We start from the raw sequence: 17,997 nt of genomic DNA on the forward strand, positions 1-17,997 counted from the left end.
TGCACATGTGATTGTGCCATGCAGCGAGATAGGAGGTCTGCAGAAAGCACATTTTGCTGCATGCTGAAAGCTGCGGTGGCTCAAGGGAGAGCCCTTGAGTGAGTTGTAAGCAAAACTAGTTGGTTTTTCCATGGAACACTGTATCTACTTGAAAGCACAACGGAAAGATGTGGGTATTAAAGAGATTTTTTCAAAAGTCATGATCAGTGCTGCACTGTGCTGTGAACTCAGCTGGTAAACAAATAATGTCACCCTTTGCTAATTTTCTTGTTTTGAAAAATACAGATTTTTTTCATAAAAACATGCTATGTTACATGTAATGGGTTTCTTATTTTTGAATCAGTTAATAATTTAAAATTTTCTCAGATTTCTAATATAGTAAATATTAATAGATGTAACCCACATACAGAAAACTCTTCAGGATCCTCAAAATGTTTTAAGCATGTAAGGGGGGTCTTGAGACCAAATAGTTTGAGAACCTAACACTTGAAGCCCTAGTTCATGGTGCCGTCTTCCTCACATGCTGTGGGCTTCTGTGCCACAGCTGGTTTGACCTTCACCTCTGATGGAATTGCTTACCTCTGTGTATTCTAATTAAATTCCTGTCCTCACGTGCATCTTCCCAATGTTCTGCATATCTGCCAAGTAATTGCATACTCTTCAAAACCCAGCCCCTTGACATCCATATGCATCTTTGGTTTTTAGAGATCCCACAGACGTGTCTTCAGAGAGTGACAGTGCCATGACCTCCAGCACCGTGAGCAAGCTTGCCGAAGCCCGGAGGACAACTTACCTCTCGGGGAGATGGGTCTGTGACGATCACAACGGGGACACCAGCATTAGCATTACAGGGCCTTGGATTAGCCTTCCCAACAACGGGGACTACTCTGCCTACTACAGTTGGGTGGAAGAGAAGAAAACCACGCAGGGGCCTGGTGAGAAGCAAGATAGTCTTTGAAAACTTTTATAAATATATTTTTTTAATTGAGGTAAAATTTATATAACAAAACGAACAGTTTTAGAGGAAGCAATTCAGTGGCATTTAGTGTATTCACAGTGTTGTGCAACCATCACCTCTGTCTAGATCCAAAGCATGTTTTTTCACTCCAAACAAAAATTCTGGGGCTTGAAGCAGTCACTCGCATTCCCACCTCTTCCCAGCCCTTGGGAACCACTTTGTGCTTTCTGTCTCTATAGATGTCTCTTCTGGATATTTCATATAAGTGGGATCATACAATATGTGGCCTTTTGTGTCTGGCTTTTTTTCATTTAGCATAATGTTTTCAAGGTTCATCCACATTGTAGCATGTATCAGCATTTCATTCTTTTTATGACTGAATAATACTCCATTGCATGAATATGCCACATTTTATCTATCAGTGGATGGACTGAAAACATGTATTTTTTTAGACATTTCACTTTTTTGGGGTCAATATTGTTTTATTTATATAAAAAGATCCATTTAAAGAAGTGTATTTAGCCTGTTGGATCCCATTTTTGTAAGTTTCTAACTTTGCAAAGAACTTTTTTTTATCAGTCCTAAATGGAGATTGAAATACCCCAGTAGAAAGACCCTTTACAACTTCAGTATCTTCTCTTTGGTGGAGAAAGATTATTCATTTAGTCATCCAGCAAATATTTAGTGAGTATGTGCTTTCTGTCATGCATGGTGCAGGTGCTACAAAGGTGATGTCACCAAGACAAGCGTAGCCCTTTGCCTTTCTGTGGAGAGGAAGGGAAGCAAGTAATGATCAAAGGCATCATACACTGAGTATGGGCTGTGGACGACGGAACCAGCAGCTTCAGGGATGGGGCTACGGAGGAAGGAACTATTTCTCCATAGGGTAGTCAGGGGAGGCCTCTCTGAGGAGGTGACATTTAAGTTGGGCATTAATTGTTTGGATAAATAATACATTATCAGGTCCAAGCAGCTCAGACATCAGTTTCATTTGTGCTGGCTCCATTTAGGCCCATTTGCTTAGCTTACATTCCACTCAGCGAAAATCATAAACAATGAAATATTAATGTCTGGCCATGGACCTTTTATTACTAAAGAGTAAAGCATAGCCATCAATAATGTATTGACAAAACCACAAATCACACAAATCCAGGTTCACTAATGTTTTTGTTGAAATTAAAGCTGTTTGTGTACGGCTCTTGTTTTTACACTTTAGATATGGAGCATAATAACCCTGCTTACACGATCAGCGCTGCGTTGTGCTACGCGACTCAGCTGGTCAACATTTTGTCTCATATACTCGACGTAAATCTTCCCAAAAAGCTGTGCAACAGGCAAGTAATTGCAGACGGTGACGTCATCTTTATCACGGCTCTCTCATGTTCCTATTGTGTTCTTTATTCTAATAAAAACAAAAACAAGAATTTAAGTATTATCAAGAGAGAAAAGGTCTGACCACGAAATATTGAGATTGATTTCATAAGCCTGATGTGCAAATCTGTGTCATTATCTTACAATTGCACATGACGTCTTTGAAAAGACCATGGAATTCTCCCATGTGAAAAGATAATTTAAGGGAAAACCAGGATATTCAGAGGGCATGCTTATGTGTAAGAACTGGATAAATTATAACACTTCTATTTTTTTTTTTAAATGAAAAACACGTGGTTTAAAATTGTTTTAAATTGTAAAGGTTTATAGTCCACCCAGTTCCTACGAAGACCTTCCTGTCTCCCTCCAGTTGTCCTTGCGTTTCAAGTAAATATTAATGTGTGTTATTACCACTACCCACCCCCCTTTAAACACAGAAGGTATCATGCCAAACTAAGGTGTTTTGCACCTTGCTTTTTAAATTTGTTATTTATTTATGAAGATTTGTTGAGCACCTGCTATGTGCCAGGCACTGTTCTAGGCACTGAGGGGGTACAGTGGTGATGAAAACATAACCTCTGCCCTTCTGGCACTTAACTTTAACGGAGAGACACATGATAAACGAACAGGACGGCAGGTGGTGATGAGTGCTCGAGAGACCATTAGAGCAGGTGAAAGAGCGGGCTTGTGAGGGCAAGGAAGGGTTTACCACGTCTGACTGGGCAGGTGTGTAATCACATGTCAACCTGGGGGAGGCCGGGAGCAGGCCACAGGATCCCTGGGCAAGGAGAAGGGCAGGTGCAGAGCCTGGGGAGAGTGAGAGAACGAGGCAGCAGGGGCAAGAGGCAGCAGATTCTGTGGCGCCTTATAGGGCCGTCGTTGGCTTTCAGCCGTCACTCTGCCTAACGTGGATAGTAGCAAAGTTTTTGTTTGTACAGGTATACCAAGATCATACTGGTCTGCTCTGTCCCCTATTTATACTTCAAGGAATAATCTTGTACATTCGTTGTTTTATTAGTGTGCAAGCATTTGTGTAGAGTGAGTTTTCAGATGTAGGATTGCTTGGTCAAAAGATACGTGTGTTTGTAATTTTATGGATGTGGTGAAATTGCTATGAGAGCACTAGTTCATCCTTAGAAGAGTTTCTGTTAAGTGCAATTTATTAAGAGCAAAGGACATGGGGTATGTTTTGTACTGAACTGTAGTGTGAAGCATACTCTTCAAAATGAACATTTTACCATAGAATTTCTTCAAAAATCACAACTTTACAAATCGTACATTTGTTTTACAGTGAATTCTGTGGAGAAAACCTCAGCAAACAGAAATTTACTCGAGCAGTGAAGAAACTAAATACAAATATTCTTTACCTGTGCTTTTCTCAGGTATGGAAAATAACGCTGTGAGCTAATTTTTAATTTGCTACATGGTTGAAAATATTAATCAGTTTTTTTCTTTTTCTAGCATGTAAATTTAGATCAATTACAACCACTGCATACCCTCAGGAATCTAATGTACTTGGTCAGTCCGAACGCTGAACACCTAGGCAGGTAAGAAGGGTGTTTGTTACTTTTCTCTAAGTGGTGGTGTTACAACGACTTTTAAGTAGAGTTGCTGTATGTGTGGGCAGAGAACAGGGGCCTGATCCCAAGCCCCAAACTCTCCAGAAGGGACAAAGGTAACACAGTCCTGTATGGAAGGAAACAAGGGCTAGTCATATTTGATCCCTTATGGTCCTTACATAATCATTTCTCAGAGGAAATTAGTATCAAACATTTTTAACACCTAAAACAGAATAGAAGAACCCTTATATTCCTGGAGTAGGGACTTCTTGTGCTGTCCCTGAAGACCAAAGTCTGTTACTTTGAATCCACATCTGATTCTTCCTTAGCTCTGCCTAGTGTCTCTCCCGATTCTTGTGCATTTTCTTTTGAGCCTGTTCATTCTTTCCCATCATAACAATTATTCACAATTTTCTTTTTGTCACTGAGTCTATCTGGCCACCATTTGTTGGCGATAAAGGGTATGAGAAGTTTATGAGATGAGCTAGTTTGAAATCCATTATCTTAAAAACAGGAGTAAGTAACAAAAAAAGACCAACCAGGACTGGTCTATGGGATCTTTTTAGTCTCTCAGCCCTTAAAAACATGACATAGATGAGGCTTATCTTTGGGACCAAACAAGCACCCATCCTCTGGGTGCTTATCTTTTTCCCTTGCTCTGAGCAGTCTCTCTATACATTTCTGCAGATATGACTCGGTTAATGTATTGGAACTTTTGAAAGAGAAGAAAGAAAAACAAAAGGTGGGAAAGTTCTTTTGGGACTCCCTTCCCCATCATTCACTTTCTTTGACACTGGAACCGTGGCTCAAGGGGAGACCCCCTCCATGTTGCAGTGAATTTAACCTTGGTAATCTGCCCTTAATCTTGGTAATCTGCCCTTAACCTTGTTTTTTGTTTCTTCTCTTCCTCAACAACCCCCCATTTAAAACCATAGTTAACTTTTCTGGGACACAGACCCCTCTGGGAAAAGCTGTGAAATCTCTCCAGGAAACTGCACATACACCTAGAATTTTGTGCCATTTTAGAGGGAGTTCATTCTCCTCACCCCAAATCCCATTCATTAGTTTATAAGCCTCAGAAACCTGTTAGAAATCCATCCCGTTTTTAGTGGTTGATTCCTGTGAGTTTACTTGCCATCCTCTCTATACATTATTTGTAAAGCATTCCACGTTAGGAAATTTATCCTTAATAATAACAGTTAATGTTTATTGAGCCAATATTTATAGACACTGTGCCAACTGCTTTACCTGCATAAGATCAACCTGATAGATGGGAGAAAAGCAATGAATAAAATTCAGTTCCCATTAATAATTAAAGGAAAACAATTAGCAAATTAAAAATAGGTTATTAATAAAGGATACTTACTACAAAACTACAGCAAAAACTACTATACTTAATGACATGTTACTTACATTGATATTTAATAGAACCTTTCCCTTACAGTCAGGAAAAGCCAAGAATGCCTGCTATCACTGCTATGTTAACATTGCTGTGGAGGCCTAGCCAAGGCAAAAGATTTTTACAAAGAAGTAAGGTGTGTTTATATTGGAAAGAAGGTGAGATTGGTAGATGGTGTGATTATTGAACTGGTTATCCAAGAGAACTAAGAAACTCTTAGAAGTGATAGTTCAGTATGGTGCCTAGATACAAGCTCAACGTACAAAGACCAATTGCTCTCTTATATGCCAACAGCAACTAGTTAGAAAATGTAATGGAAAAAAGGTCCCTTTTATTGTAGCAACAAAAAATATAAATTATATAAGAATAATCATTACAAAATATTTGTAAACCTATATAAAGAAAATATGAAACTTAAAAAAAAAAATTATTCAACATGTATTTCCTGAACGTCTGTCAGGCACTGTATGAGGTATGGGACTGAATGAAAGTAAGTCCAATGCCGCGAAGACCCTTAGGATTTTCTAGGACAGGAAGCCTCAGTATGGTAAAAATGCCACTTCTGCCCAAAAGGAAACCTGATCAGAATTTCAACAGATATTTCACTTTGTTAAGCTGATTCCAAAGTTCAACTAGAAGCACAGTCTGAAAGGAAATTTTGAAAAAGAATAATAAGGGATGGGCTTGGCCCATTTTAAAACATAGTATAAAGGTAATTAAAACCTTTATTATCTGCTGTTAGCATGCAAATAGGTGGAGCAATTAGAGGAAGAAACTAAAGAGGCCAAAAACAGGCCCTTGTGTATGTAGGAATATAATAGATGATAGGGTGGCATGTTGAATCGGATAATAATAGCAGCTCAGTGGTGGTGGGCCAGTTGGGTATTTATATGGGGAAAAGTTGGAATCATACTACATTCCATATGTAAAAATAAATTCCAGATGATATGAAAGACATTATTACTTTATTTTTTAATAAAACCTGTAAAATAACTAGGAGAAAAGATGATCTTTATAATCACAGGGTGGGGAGGGAATTCCAAGCAAGCTACAAAACCCAAAAACCATAAAGGAAAGGAGTTACACATTTTACTGTGTCAAAACAAAATGTCTCTGGTAAAAGATACCATAAACAAAGTTAAAAGACAAGCAACAGGTATGTTTTGCAACCTTTATAATAGCGGATTAAAATCTAGACTACTTAAATTTTTCAAATCCATAAAAGAAAGATAAACCTAATAGAAAAATAGACAAAGGATTCAGGCAGGCATTTCACACAAAAGAAGTGCAAGTAGTCAGTATTCAAATGGAAAAAAATCTTCAGCCTCAGTCAAGAATAAAGAAATGCACTTCTAAACAGCTTTCTAGTTTTCAACCATCAGTTTGGCAGAAATGGAAAGGATTGATGATAACCCAGTGTTGCTGGTTGTTTAGGAAAACAAACACCTTTCTTTTAGGGCTGGATTTCTTTGGTGGGTCTGAAGTTTTCTTTGGGCTGCCCTCAAGTCAGCTCTCCATTTAGAGGGCTCTGTCCGACAGGAGTACACGTGCACAGCCAGGCTGTGGCGTTCGTGTCTGTGAGCCAGGAGGTCAGGAGGTAAGCCTCAGGAGGCCCCTTTCACACTTGCCTCAGTCAGGATCAAGGCTCTAGAGAGGTTGTTAATAAACCTGGGTGGGACTTCCTGCTTCCATTGAGACCAGCTGAACTGAGGATCCCATCCTGAATGCAACATAAACTTGTTTTTTCTTTGAAATAAATTCAAACTTACAGAAAAAATGCAAAAAATAAAAATAGTACAAAGACACATATACCCTTTGCCCAGATTCACCTTTGTTGGTATTTTTACCATGTTTGCTTATCATTTGTGCAGTTTCTCTCTCTCTTATCTTCATAAATACACACACGTACACAAAAAACTTTTTTTTCTGAACCCTATGAGGATAAGTTACATACATCACGGCTGTTGACCCTTAAATACTTCAATATGTATTTTTTAAAAATACGGATATTTTCTTGCTTTTAACCACAGTACAGTTATCAACATCAGCAAATTTAACATTGATACAATACTGCCATATGCACATTTTGTCAGTGGACCAAAAATGTCCTTTATAGCACCTCACCCCAAGTACAGGGTCCAGTCTTGAGTTGGATGTTGTGTTTAGTTGCTATGTTTCTTTAACCTCCTTTAAATCTGGAACATTTTCACAGCCTCGTTTGTTTTTCATGACATTACTGTTTTTTCCTTCTTTTTTTAGTAGAACTTTTATTCTGATGTTTCCTTGAAATGAGATCAGGTTATACATTCCAGGCTGGAATGCTGCCTAGGTGAATGTCTCCTGGGTGTCACATCCAGAGCCCCACAGTGGCCATCTGTCCCTCACTGGTGATGTTAATTCGATCACCCAGTCAGGATGCCTTCCACCTTCTCCTCTGTACACTTCCTATGTTTTTCCTTCCTTGCAACTAAGGAGCAGTCAGTTGGGAGACGCTTTGATACCGTGCAGTTATCCTCATCAGAATTTCCCCCTGGATTTAATATCTATTGATTTTTCTTATCTGATCCAGTCTTTACCATGATTAACACATCATTTTTATCCAGAGTTTCTAGTTTACAGTAGGGTTCACTCTTGAGGTTGTATATTCTATCATATAATATTTTTGAAATATTTTGCAAAAGAGACTTCCTAAAAGCCAAAAAGAACATTTTGTTGCCTTAATCGATGAGAATAACTCCCTACAGCATCATGAAAGAATGAGTACTCTTGGCTTCAGAGTCCTGAATAAAAAGATATGTTATTCAGCTAAACTGAAGACTGAAGGAATGATTTGAAAATCTTTATTCCCAAAGCCATTAAGTGAAAAGACTTAATTCTTTTGCTAGTTAATTTTGTGTGGGGGGTGTGTGTGGCTTGGGGTGTGCTGGGCAGATAATAGACCTCTAAGCTAGAAGTGACAGGACAGAGGCTGAGTGGAGAAATGTCTTCTCTCACAGGTTACTCGTTGGAACTAAAATTGTTCAGACTGGCCACTTTGGGAATCATTTACTAGTTTTTTCTTTTCTTTCTTTTTTTTTTTTTTTAACATCTTTATTAGAGTATAATTGCTTTACAGTGTTGTGTTAGTTTCTGCTGTACAACAAAGTGAATCAGCTATACGTATACATATATCCCCATATCGCCTCTCTCTTGTGCTTCCCTCCCACCCTCCGTATAGTTTTTTCATTAGAAGTACTTAATTGGGCACTTTCTCCAGGCCAGCCGGACTCTGCCCCATGCAGTTCCAAGCAGAGAACTGGAGTCCCCGTGGCTTCCGGCAGGGAGCTCTGCCTGGAGGGAGTGTCATTTCCCCCCGTGTATCACTCCTGCCTGTTTCCTGGGAAAACCCTTGAAGAGAGGGCCTGGGGGTGATGGCAGTCTCATGGCGAGAGGGACCCCAAGAGGAGATCTGGCAGCATCAAATAGGAACAGAAAACAGGCTGTGCCTCTTGGGCTGGCAGCAAGGAAGTGACTGCAGTGGAGAGCTGACCTGGGTCTATGAGGGAGCCTGGGGGGTTTGGGAGATGAAACCTGGCAGTAGATGCTGAGGCCCCCTGGACAGTGGAGCTGAACAGAACAGAATCCAAGAGCTTTGTGTTCAGGAAAAGAGGGAGCCCAGCTAAGGCACTTACATTGTGACCGTTTTTTGGTAGGCAGCTGCCATGAGGAGAGGGGTGGAGGGAGGCTGACCGGAGGAGGTGGGACCCTGGTGAGGAGTGGGGTGGGGGTGGGGTGCAGTGAGGGCCTGAGCCGGGGGGACACAGGGTGGAAAGGGGGCTTATTTGGTCATAGCAGGCGGGAGCGTGAAGGAGGAGGGGAAGAGCCCCCGCTGGCTTGTGTTTTGCGACTGGTTGGCTCAGACATCTGAGAGGCCAACGGGGACTCCAGTGCCTGGAACAGAAATGCTGGCTCTATGCTATTGCTGTGTTTTAACTGGGAAGCAGGGTTGTCTTGGAAGAATGAAGGTTGCTTGACCCTGGGAAAAGTGAGTCAGAAGGTACAGGTCTTGTGAGGTGCACTGGAGGCCAGCGCTAGGCTTTTATCATCATAAAGGCTGCAGAGAAGTTTGCACCATAGACTAAAATGACAGGCTGTACAATTCTAAGTTACTTCTCATGTCTGTTGTTTTTGCTAATGTCTGTCATTTTCCCCAAAGTAACTGTCAGTGAAACTCTTAAGTGAACCAAGGCATTGTGTCCTTATCTTGGGGACAGCAGGGGGGAGGCTGCAGGAGTGATGTGGTCCCACCCTGTAGCTGGCTGCAGGGAAACCCCCTGGAGGGGCAGTAGGTGGGGTGACTGCCCACCCAGAGGAAATGCAGCCTGGCTCCCCTGAGGCAGGAGCTAGAAAGGGGGCAAGGAAGAGCAGCAGGGGCCGTGTGGCGTTTGCTCACAAGGGTTCCCCAGTGGCACTGAGGAGCGGTCACAGGGGATGAGGCCTGACTTGGAGGTGATGATGTCATTAGGGACCTTTGGGAAATAAAAATAGTTTCCTCCTGAAATATAGTGCAGAAATATGCACTATTCCAGATGAATATGTTCTAAATAGTTGTATCTCATTCAATGCTGTAAATGTGTCCCTAGAAAATTATGTAATGATATCTTAAAATGCGTGCAGGAGCTTGCTATTGACACTAATCCAAGGAAGCTTTGCTAACATGCGTATAACCCTATCATTTAGCCCCTGTGAGTCTTAAGAGTTTAATAATTGGGGGCTTCCATGAGGCAGAGAACACCTGTACAGTTTTATCGTTCCACTGATATGCCCGTGTATGCATCAAGTGACTGTTTTTGTCAGAATTCTCTCATTGGCATGCATGGATACTGTAGTGGTTTGAAACAGGAAATCGTATGTTGGACCAGCATGCCTAGTCTCAGCAGATGGCTTTTTTCCATCCAGGGTCTTCCCAAGTAGGTTGAGTTGAGGGAAAGTGTGGTGTGGTGTTTTTTTCATTACTTGGATGACCATTATTATTTAGGTAAAGAAAAGCTCGATTCTAGACCAGTCGTGGGTGTGGTGAGGGCTCTGGGCCTGCTGCGCATCCCATCGGGTCTTATGTTGCAAGAGGGGTGCTTGTCTTAAAGGGACCCTCACTGTCTGCGCACAGGTCGGGACCCTTTGAAGTGCGAGCAGATCTGGAGGAGTCCATGGAGTTTGTGGATCCCGGAGTTGCTGGAGAATCAGACGAGAGTGGAGACGAGCATGTAAGTGACGAGGAAACCGACCTGGGCACCGACTGGGAGAACCTGCCCAGCCCCCGGTTCTGTGACATTCCTTCACAGCCGGTGGAAGTCTCCGAGAGCCAGAGCACCCAGGCATCCCCGCCCATTGCGAGCAGCAGTGCCGGTGGGATGATCTCCTCGGCCGCGGCCTCCGTCACCTCCTGGTTTAAAGCTTACACTGGACACCGTTAACGAGCAGGGACTGCGCCGCACCAGATCGGCCTGGAGAAAGCTCTTCCTCCACGCCCTAGTAAACGTTATGTGTTAGCTAAGATAGTGCCTGGAACAGAAAGAGGTGAAGCTGTTGGGTTTTTTTAAAAACAGGGAGACGAGCATTTCTCTTTGTCGACTGGGCCGTGGCGGTGACTGACATGCTTATGATAATTAACAGAACAGAGGGGTCTCAGGTCCGTCTCCCAGACCAGCGCCGGTGGAGGAAGGCCCTGTGTGCATGGCCAGTTCTTTTGAGGCAGAAACACACAGAACCCCTTCCAACCACAGGCCGTTGGCCCCAGAGACGCGGCTGCCGTGGTGGTCCCTGTGATGCTAAGGCTGTTCCTAAACACTTTGCTTCAGAGGTTGAATCACAAGGAAGTGATTCCTGATGGTTAGGATTTGAAAGGTAACTCTTTACTATGAGTTTGTTTTTATGCCATTATTTTTTGTACAGAGAACAAGCAGGCAGTTTGAAACACTTGATTTCTTTATAATTTGGTCATGCTTGGTTTTTAGGTCAAGGATTTTTGTCTTGTTTTCAAAGGGTAGGGGTTTTTTCTGGTGGGGGAGAGGTAGTTTAAAAAATGATTTCACTTGTGCTGCTGTCTTGTGGCCTGTGGGACGTTCCTGTTTTCTTTCTCCCCACACAGCAAAGAAACTAAGGTCCTTTTTTCTGTAGGACGCACATCCATGAAGAGAAGAAATCCTGGCTGCAGTAATGTCCTAGAGATTTAAGAACTATTTCCTTGGATTTTGAGGGGAATTAAGTTCATTCGTACCTAGATTATTGAATTCCTACCATCCACTCTATGTGCATTTTGATATTGAACTTATTTTCTGTGAGTGAAAAATAAGTGATTAAGGTTATTATTCCCTTATGGAAGCTAAATTCCTGCCTGGGCACAGGTTAAAAGCCACTGAAGTGGCCTGTGGTCATTTTTCTGGTGTCTGGTTTCTTTCTAAGGGATTTAGTAAGTGGCAGGTTTTTCTAGGGAAACCACCCTGCTTGTTTGTTTCCTAGAGGTCTTTGTTGCTCTAAAGACACTACCTTTGCTCTGAAATGCAGAGCACATCATTACAGCTAATACCGCTCTTCTGTATCTCTGATGGAAAGAATTTTCCCTCACCAAGAGATCCTTTTCAGCTAATGTGTCTTGTCATTCTCTTAGTGACAATCTTGTAAGAAAGCTGTAGAGAGGCATTATGTACAAATATGTAAGTAGATTTTTATTTTTAATAACTGCAAAAAGAAATCTATGTAACAACTACAAAGTGAAATCCAATGAAAAATTCCTAACAGGCATTATCACCATATCTTGTTAGTGTGATTAGCATGATAGTACCTCATAAATCACTTGGAGGTTTGCCCTGCCCTATAGCTTCTTTTCTCCTTGTAATTATTATAGTTGATACTTTGCCTCCAAATCCGAGGTGCTATATATAGCTCTTGCTGTTGGTATATTTAGTGTTTGGGTAGAGTTTGGGGTAGAATTGCAGAAGGGTGTTTATTCCTATCCAGGAGTCCCAAGTTCCTGACTATAAATTTTCCACTTAGGGAGGAAACAGGCTTTTCTCCTTGTGGGTTCTTATACAGCCAGTATCTGTTTTAAGTGCTGGGCTTCATGATTGCTGGGTTGCATTGTCCCATCCAGGTCTGTAGTGTAGTTCATAGAGGGAGGCTGTGGTAGACTTTAACAAATACCAAATGAACTTAGAATCCCATAAGAGTTGTCTAGGCAGTCAAACCCTCAGAAAGAAGAGCTTAGTCTTAAGAGTTGGAACACTGGGATTCGGGGCTTGGGGGCAGGGAATGACTTCAGCTGAAAGATGCACAACAGTCATGGTTTGTCTCAAGTATTCCTCTTATGAAACCATGAGATCGCAAACCAGAGTAATTCAACAAAACTTACAAGGATATGGGAAATGTAGGGATTGATAGGGTATGTTTTGTTGTTAATATCAACTGGAGGCACTTTACTTAGGGTTAAATGATCAAACCTTTTATGGTTTTGAACACCAACATACTGGCTTACACTGCTGAGATATTTTGGTTTTCATTATTTTGCACTGGATCCACCCTGTAAATATTCTTAAATATACATTTCAACCACTGTTTTTTCTACTCTCTTTGCTGCTCATTAAAATCTTTCACGTAGGTGCCAGAACCATATGTACACAGCTTTTTAAAAAATTGAAGCTGGTATTTTTTTTTTAAACAACAAGCCATAGAACTTGGTCATGTTTTCCATCATAAGACGATTTGTTGAAACAAGGTAATACTAAAAAAACTCACAGGCACCAAATAGGCTGCTTAAAATGGTCTGTTAAAGACTTTTTTTGTAATGGAGTATAACTAAGAAAAGTTTTGCACATCTGTAAGTTAAGGGGAAAAACAGTGTCAACATCGGGGAGTGGACAGGATTCATTTAAGGAGTCGTGTATTGATAATTTGGGGAAGAACATTTGGTGGCATGCTGTTAAAGAATCTCCTCGCCGCGTCATGTTGCAGGGATTCCCCACTGCTCTGCGACTTCCAAACCAGTTTGAGTCATACAAATGTTTTCTAAACTATTATTGTATTATTGCAATAAATCTTTTAACAGTACTTTGCAAATACGTATATCTTTTTCAAGCTCTGATTATTCATTTCTGCTGAATACATTGAGGGTAGCAAGAATGAGATCTAACTCTGGAGTATTTTATACAAATTATAGGATAATGTTTTCAAGAATTTTTTGCCAGGTAATGAAAAATGCCTGTTAATACTTTTTTAAAATTATAGTGGTATTAACAATAATGGTCCATCTTTAGTAAGCTCGAAAATCAGTCGCTTACCGGTTACATCTTTCTCTAAAGATGCATTTTTCTCCTGTAGCCATCATTTGATGCAGGTCTCTGGCAGTGATATTTATTATTTATTTATTTTTTTGGGCTGCGTCGGGTCTCAGTTGCCGTATGCGGGATCTTTCGTTGTGTTGCGTGGGCTTCTCTCTAGTTGTGGCGTGCAGGGTTTTTTTATCTCTTCTCTAGTTGTGGCGCACAGGCTCCAGGGCGCGTGGGCTCTAGTTTGCGGCACGTGGGCTCCAGTTGAGGTGCAAGAGCTCAGTAGTTGTGGCGCACAGCTTAGTTGCACCGCGGCATGTGGGATCTTAGTTCCCTGACCAGGGATCAAACCCGCATCCTCTGCGTTGTAAGGTGGATTCTTTACCACTGGACCGCCAGGAAAGTCCCTTTTTAAAAAAAACAAAAACAAACCAGAAACCACCAGTGGGACAGTCTTTTCTAGAAGAAAAGGGATGGTAAAACAGCAAGAGCCACATTAGTGACTTTTTTGTTGTACTTTTTCTGGGAAGGAGTGAGGGATAGTCTGGTGGGGAGAAAATCTGATGGAGAATTCAAATGGTCCCTTTAAAAAAGTGAGAAATAGGCAGGAGGTGTCTGCCAGCACTAGGTAAGTGTTGACAAGCGGGCTGGAGTCAGTGGAGTGGAAGCAGCTCAGCGTCGTGAGGGCACTAATAACCTCCAGGTGCATATCAGCTTGTTCATCGTCTCCCCTCTGGGCATGGTTTTCTGGCATTTACTGTATGACTTCAGAAGACACCTGGATTTTGAGGAAAGGGCTCTCCTACCCTTCCCAGCAACTTATTTCCCTAAATTTAAAACATTATCAGGAAGACATTTCTACAGCATAAGCAAGTAGGTGGCTCTAGATTTCGGTAAGAAAGTGGCAAGTGGTTTGGAAGTAGTAGATGGGAGGGACACACCTCCCAATCCAAAGTTGATTAATGAATGATAGAAACGGGGCATATCTTCTGTGTCAGCAGTGTAATAGTTGCCTTCAAAGTAGTAAGGACCACGTCTAGCACCCACCCACAGGGTGGTGCCCCTATTTTCTGGCCCAGGGGCATTGGTACTGGCTTAAGTTGGGAGTTCTACTGCATTGATGGCCTTTGAGAAAAAGCCTGCTAAGAGCTGGAGAGCTCCCGCAGAGGCCTCTGATATACTACGCCCAAGATCTTTAGCACCTAATTTCTCTGGAGTTGCTGCTGCTCACGGTGTGATCCTAGGACCTGCAGCATCACCTGGGAGCTTGTGAGAAATGAAGGGTCTTGGGTGCCATCAGAATCAGCATTATTTCAATAATACGTATGTACATTAACATTTTAAAAGCACTGACCGGGACTTCCCTGGTGGTCCAGGGGTTAAGAATCCGCCTTCCAGTGCAGGGGACGTGGGTTCAATTCCTGGTCGGGGAACTAAGATCCTACATGCTGCGGGGCAACTAAGCCTGTGCACCACAACTACTGAGCCCACGTGCCGCAACTACAGAGCCCACGTCGGCTGCGACTAAGACCCAACACAGCCAAAATATAAATAAATAAATAAATATTTTTTAATAAATCAGTTTCTCTGGAGAGCTCTCTGGAGAACCTCTGCTTGCCATGTCTTAAAAAAAAAATAAAAGCATTGACCTATAGCAGTGCTGTGCAATATAATATTTAATGTAGCCCACACATCTGATTTTTTTTTTTTTTCACACATCTGATTTTAAACTTTCTGGTAGTCTCATTAAAAAAGGTAAAAAGAAATAGGTAAAATGTATTTTTATAATAGAATTTAACTCAAGATATCCAAAAACATTATTTCATCTAGTAAGCATGAAAAATATTAAGAGGGCAGAGGGGCTGCAGGAGGGTTCATTTGTATTCTTGCCCTGGGCCACAAAAATTGGGGAAGGCTTGCCCCTGTATCTACACACTTGTAATAAACCCTCCTTGAATTACTCTTTTTGGGTGTGTCAGTAGTTTCCTGTTGAGAAGGTACACAATAAAGAGCCTCTGCAGAGCACACACTGGAAGCCTGAAAGCGAGGCTCCTGGCCTTGGAAAAGGATATCATGCAAGAGGTCCCAGCTTAGATGCCAGGGCAGCCAAAGCACCATCTCTGCTTAGAAGAAGAATCAATCAGGGCTGGGGTGGAAGGAGGTTTGTGGCAGGCCACGCACCCTGCAGCAGAATTGTGCTTGGCTCCCCATACAGGAGGCTTGGTGAGGTAGAGCAGAGAAGGCCAACAGCTCAGTCCCAGAATACGGAAGCTGGGCGTGCCCAGGCTTGGCTCCATCCCTATCCTCCCACTGGACTGCAAACACTCAGTTATACAAACGGGCCATTTCCCCTTCTAATGGACAGGGGACCAACACAATTAAATACAACTTTGCTCTACATTTTACTGGTTGGCAACTAATTGATTTTGAATCTGTATCAACCTCTTCATTACTACTTAATAGACATCTGAAAATACCAGTTGGTAAAGCAGCTATTTGATTTTCTGATCGGGGGCAGAGGGTGGATATAAAGGAGGGAAATAATTTAAATAGCACAAGTGATTCTGCCCCAATTAACTAGATGATGCGATCTGCTATTCCCCGAGTCTTGGTGTCTGTACACTGCTCATCATTCAGCAAGAACAAGTCCTCTTACAGGACTTACGCATTTCCCACCACTGTACCTGGTGTATATCATTCTCTGCTGGGTGGGTGACGGACACACAGGACTTCCAAGAGTAAGTTCAGCTTTGTGCCATTTTCCCCCTAAATGCTAACTTTAGAACCTAATCCCTGCTGGGTTTTATCATTCCAAAGAGAAAAGCAAAACATTTAAGTAGGGCTTTCTAATTTTAAACTTTTATAGCCCCAAAAGAATCTTAATCCAAAAAGAATTTGAAACAACGGATCCCAAAATTAATTTGTTCTGAGGCCTGTTCTCTGCAAACTGAAGAGGGGATGGGGGCCTTTGAGAGGGGAAGGTTTCATTTTGCTTTTTAAACAGAGGAACACCACGTCTCACCAGAGTTGTGGTGTAAGAGATGGCCATCTCTCTGCTGCCACTCCCTTCCCAACTATCAACTTCAGTGGTCCTGCTCCTCTAAAATAACACCCAGGTCAAACAAACCACCTAGAATAGGGTTGCTGCCTAACTGGGGATTTTGCTCAAACCAGTTAGGTGTAAATACACTGGAAATCCCCAGAGGCTTCGTAACCACAGTGATGTTTGCTTTTCTCGTGAGGTTATGCAAACACCAGCTATGGCCACACACTTAGGTGCATGTCAATAGAAGGTACTGCACATTTCCCACAAAGATACTTTCACCAGTCTTGGAGATTGCACCTCTAGCTTGTTTGAACCCAAAGGAAAACCCGGGATAGAAGCTGTCAGATTCCCCGAGTGCCAGTCGCTGTGCACAGCAGAGAACGCCTTTATGTAAATGCAGCGTGGCCCCTGACAGTAAGAGCTAGATAACATCAGCTCCGGTTAGTGGTGCAGTCTACAGTGTATGGTGGCGTTTTAGCGCAGACTGGCTTTATTCTGTTTTTGAGGTAGGCTGTGGGATGCAGGAGAGGAGGAGTAGCCAGTCTGCTGAGTAAAGAAGGAACAGAGGCTATTGGAGCCATGGAAAAATGCCCGGGAAGACCCACATGATAAGAATAGTGTCTGAGGCCAGTCCGTAAAGGTTGGCAGGGAGGCTCTGACAAGTCCAAGTTAGAAGGGTGATTGGACAGAGTCCAGGAAGGGGACTCCTAGATCAAGCTTCACCATCAGTTCACAGCCTTCTGCAGTCAGAAAGCCCAAAGCAACTGCTGCCGGGGAAGCCACGACAAAGCCCAGATCGTATCAAATGCACAACTGACAGTTACCCAGCAAAACTCCTAGGGCTACTGTGGACGTGACTCGAACCAAGAAAGCTCCCATGGGACCAGCTGTGGCCAGAGGAAAAGATCCTCCCAGATGCTTTCATCCCCCTTCAGGTTTCTCATACTAGAAGGAGTTACAGCAGAGCTCAGAGCAATCAGAACCTGCCAGCACCCGTCACATCAAGATGACGACTAGAGAGGGATCTAAACATTTTATGGAGGGTGTGTACTGGGTGTGAGGCACTGAGGGGTGGCATGACCAAGCTGCCCTGCGTGAGCCCCAAGTGGAGGGGGCTCCATACACCAAAGGGGCGGTGGCGGTAGAGAGGTACCTGGAGGCACCTTGCAGCCAACCAAGGTGAACAGGACGGGGCAGGGGCTGCGAAGGACACACCTCCTGTGCACAGGCTGTGTGTTTGTTAGGGCAGGGAACGTGGCCAGTTGTGAATGATCCTTTCACATGGCCATTTTAATGCCAGAGTTGTTTTGACAAGGCCTGAAGAAAAAGTTCTAATCTTGGCCCTTTTTCCCTTTCCAGTTCAT

The 17,997-nt window shown here is 42.6% G+C and overlaps 1 protein-coding gene across 1 annotated transcript in view; it reads left to right on the forward strand.

Moving 5' to 3' along the window:
• The window catches only part of ATG14 (autophagy related 14), a 36,900-nt gene extending 23,522 nt beyond the window's left edge, over window positions 1-13,378 (forward strand). Inside the window, exons 6-10 of the mRNA XM_068545124.1 lie at window positions 706-935; window positions 2,175-2,292; window positions 3,621-3,711; window positions 3,791-3,876; window positions 10,434-13,378. Coding sequence (XP_068401225.1) covers window positions 706-935; window positions 2,175-2,292; window positions 3,621-3,711; window positions 3,791-3,876; window positions 10,434-10,740 — 832 coding nt within the window. The 3' untranslated portion in view covers window positions 10,741-13,378. The remainder of the gene's footprint in view (window positions 1-705; window positions 936-2,174; window positions 2,293-3,620; window positions 3,712-3,790; window positions 3,877-10,433) is intronic.
• The last annotated feature ends 4,619 nt before the right edge of the window (window positions 13,379-17,997 follow it).

This window comes from Eschrichtius robustus, chromosome 1 (genome assembly GCF_028021215.1).
Source record: "Eschrichtius robustus isolate mEscRob2 chromosome 1, mEscRob2.pri, whole genome shotgun sequence".
Lineage (NCBI taxonomy): Eukaryota > Metazoa > Chordata > Mammalia > Artiodactyla > Eschrichtiidae > Eschrichtius > Eschrichtius robustus.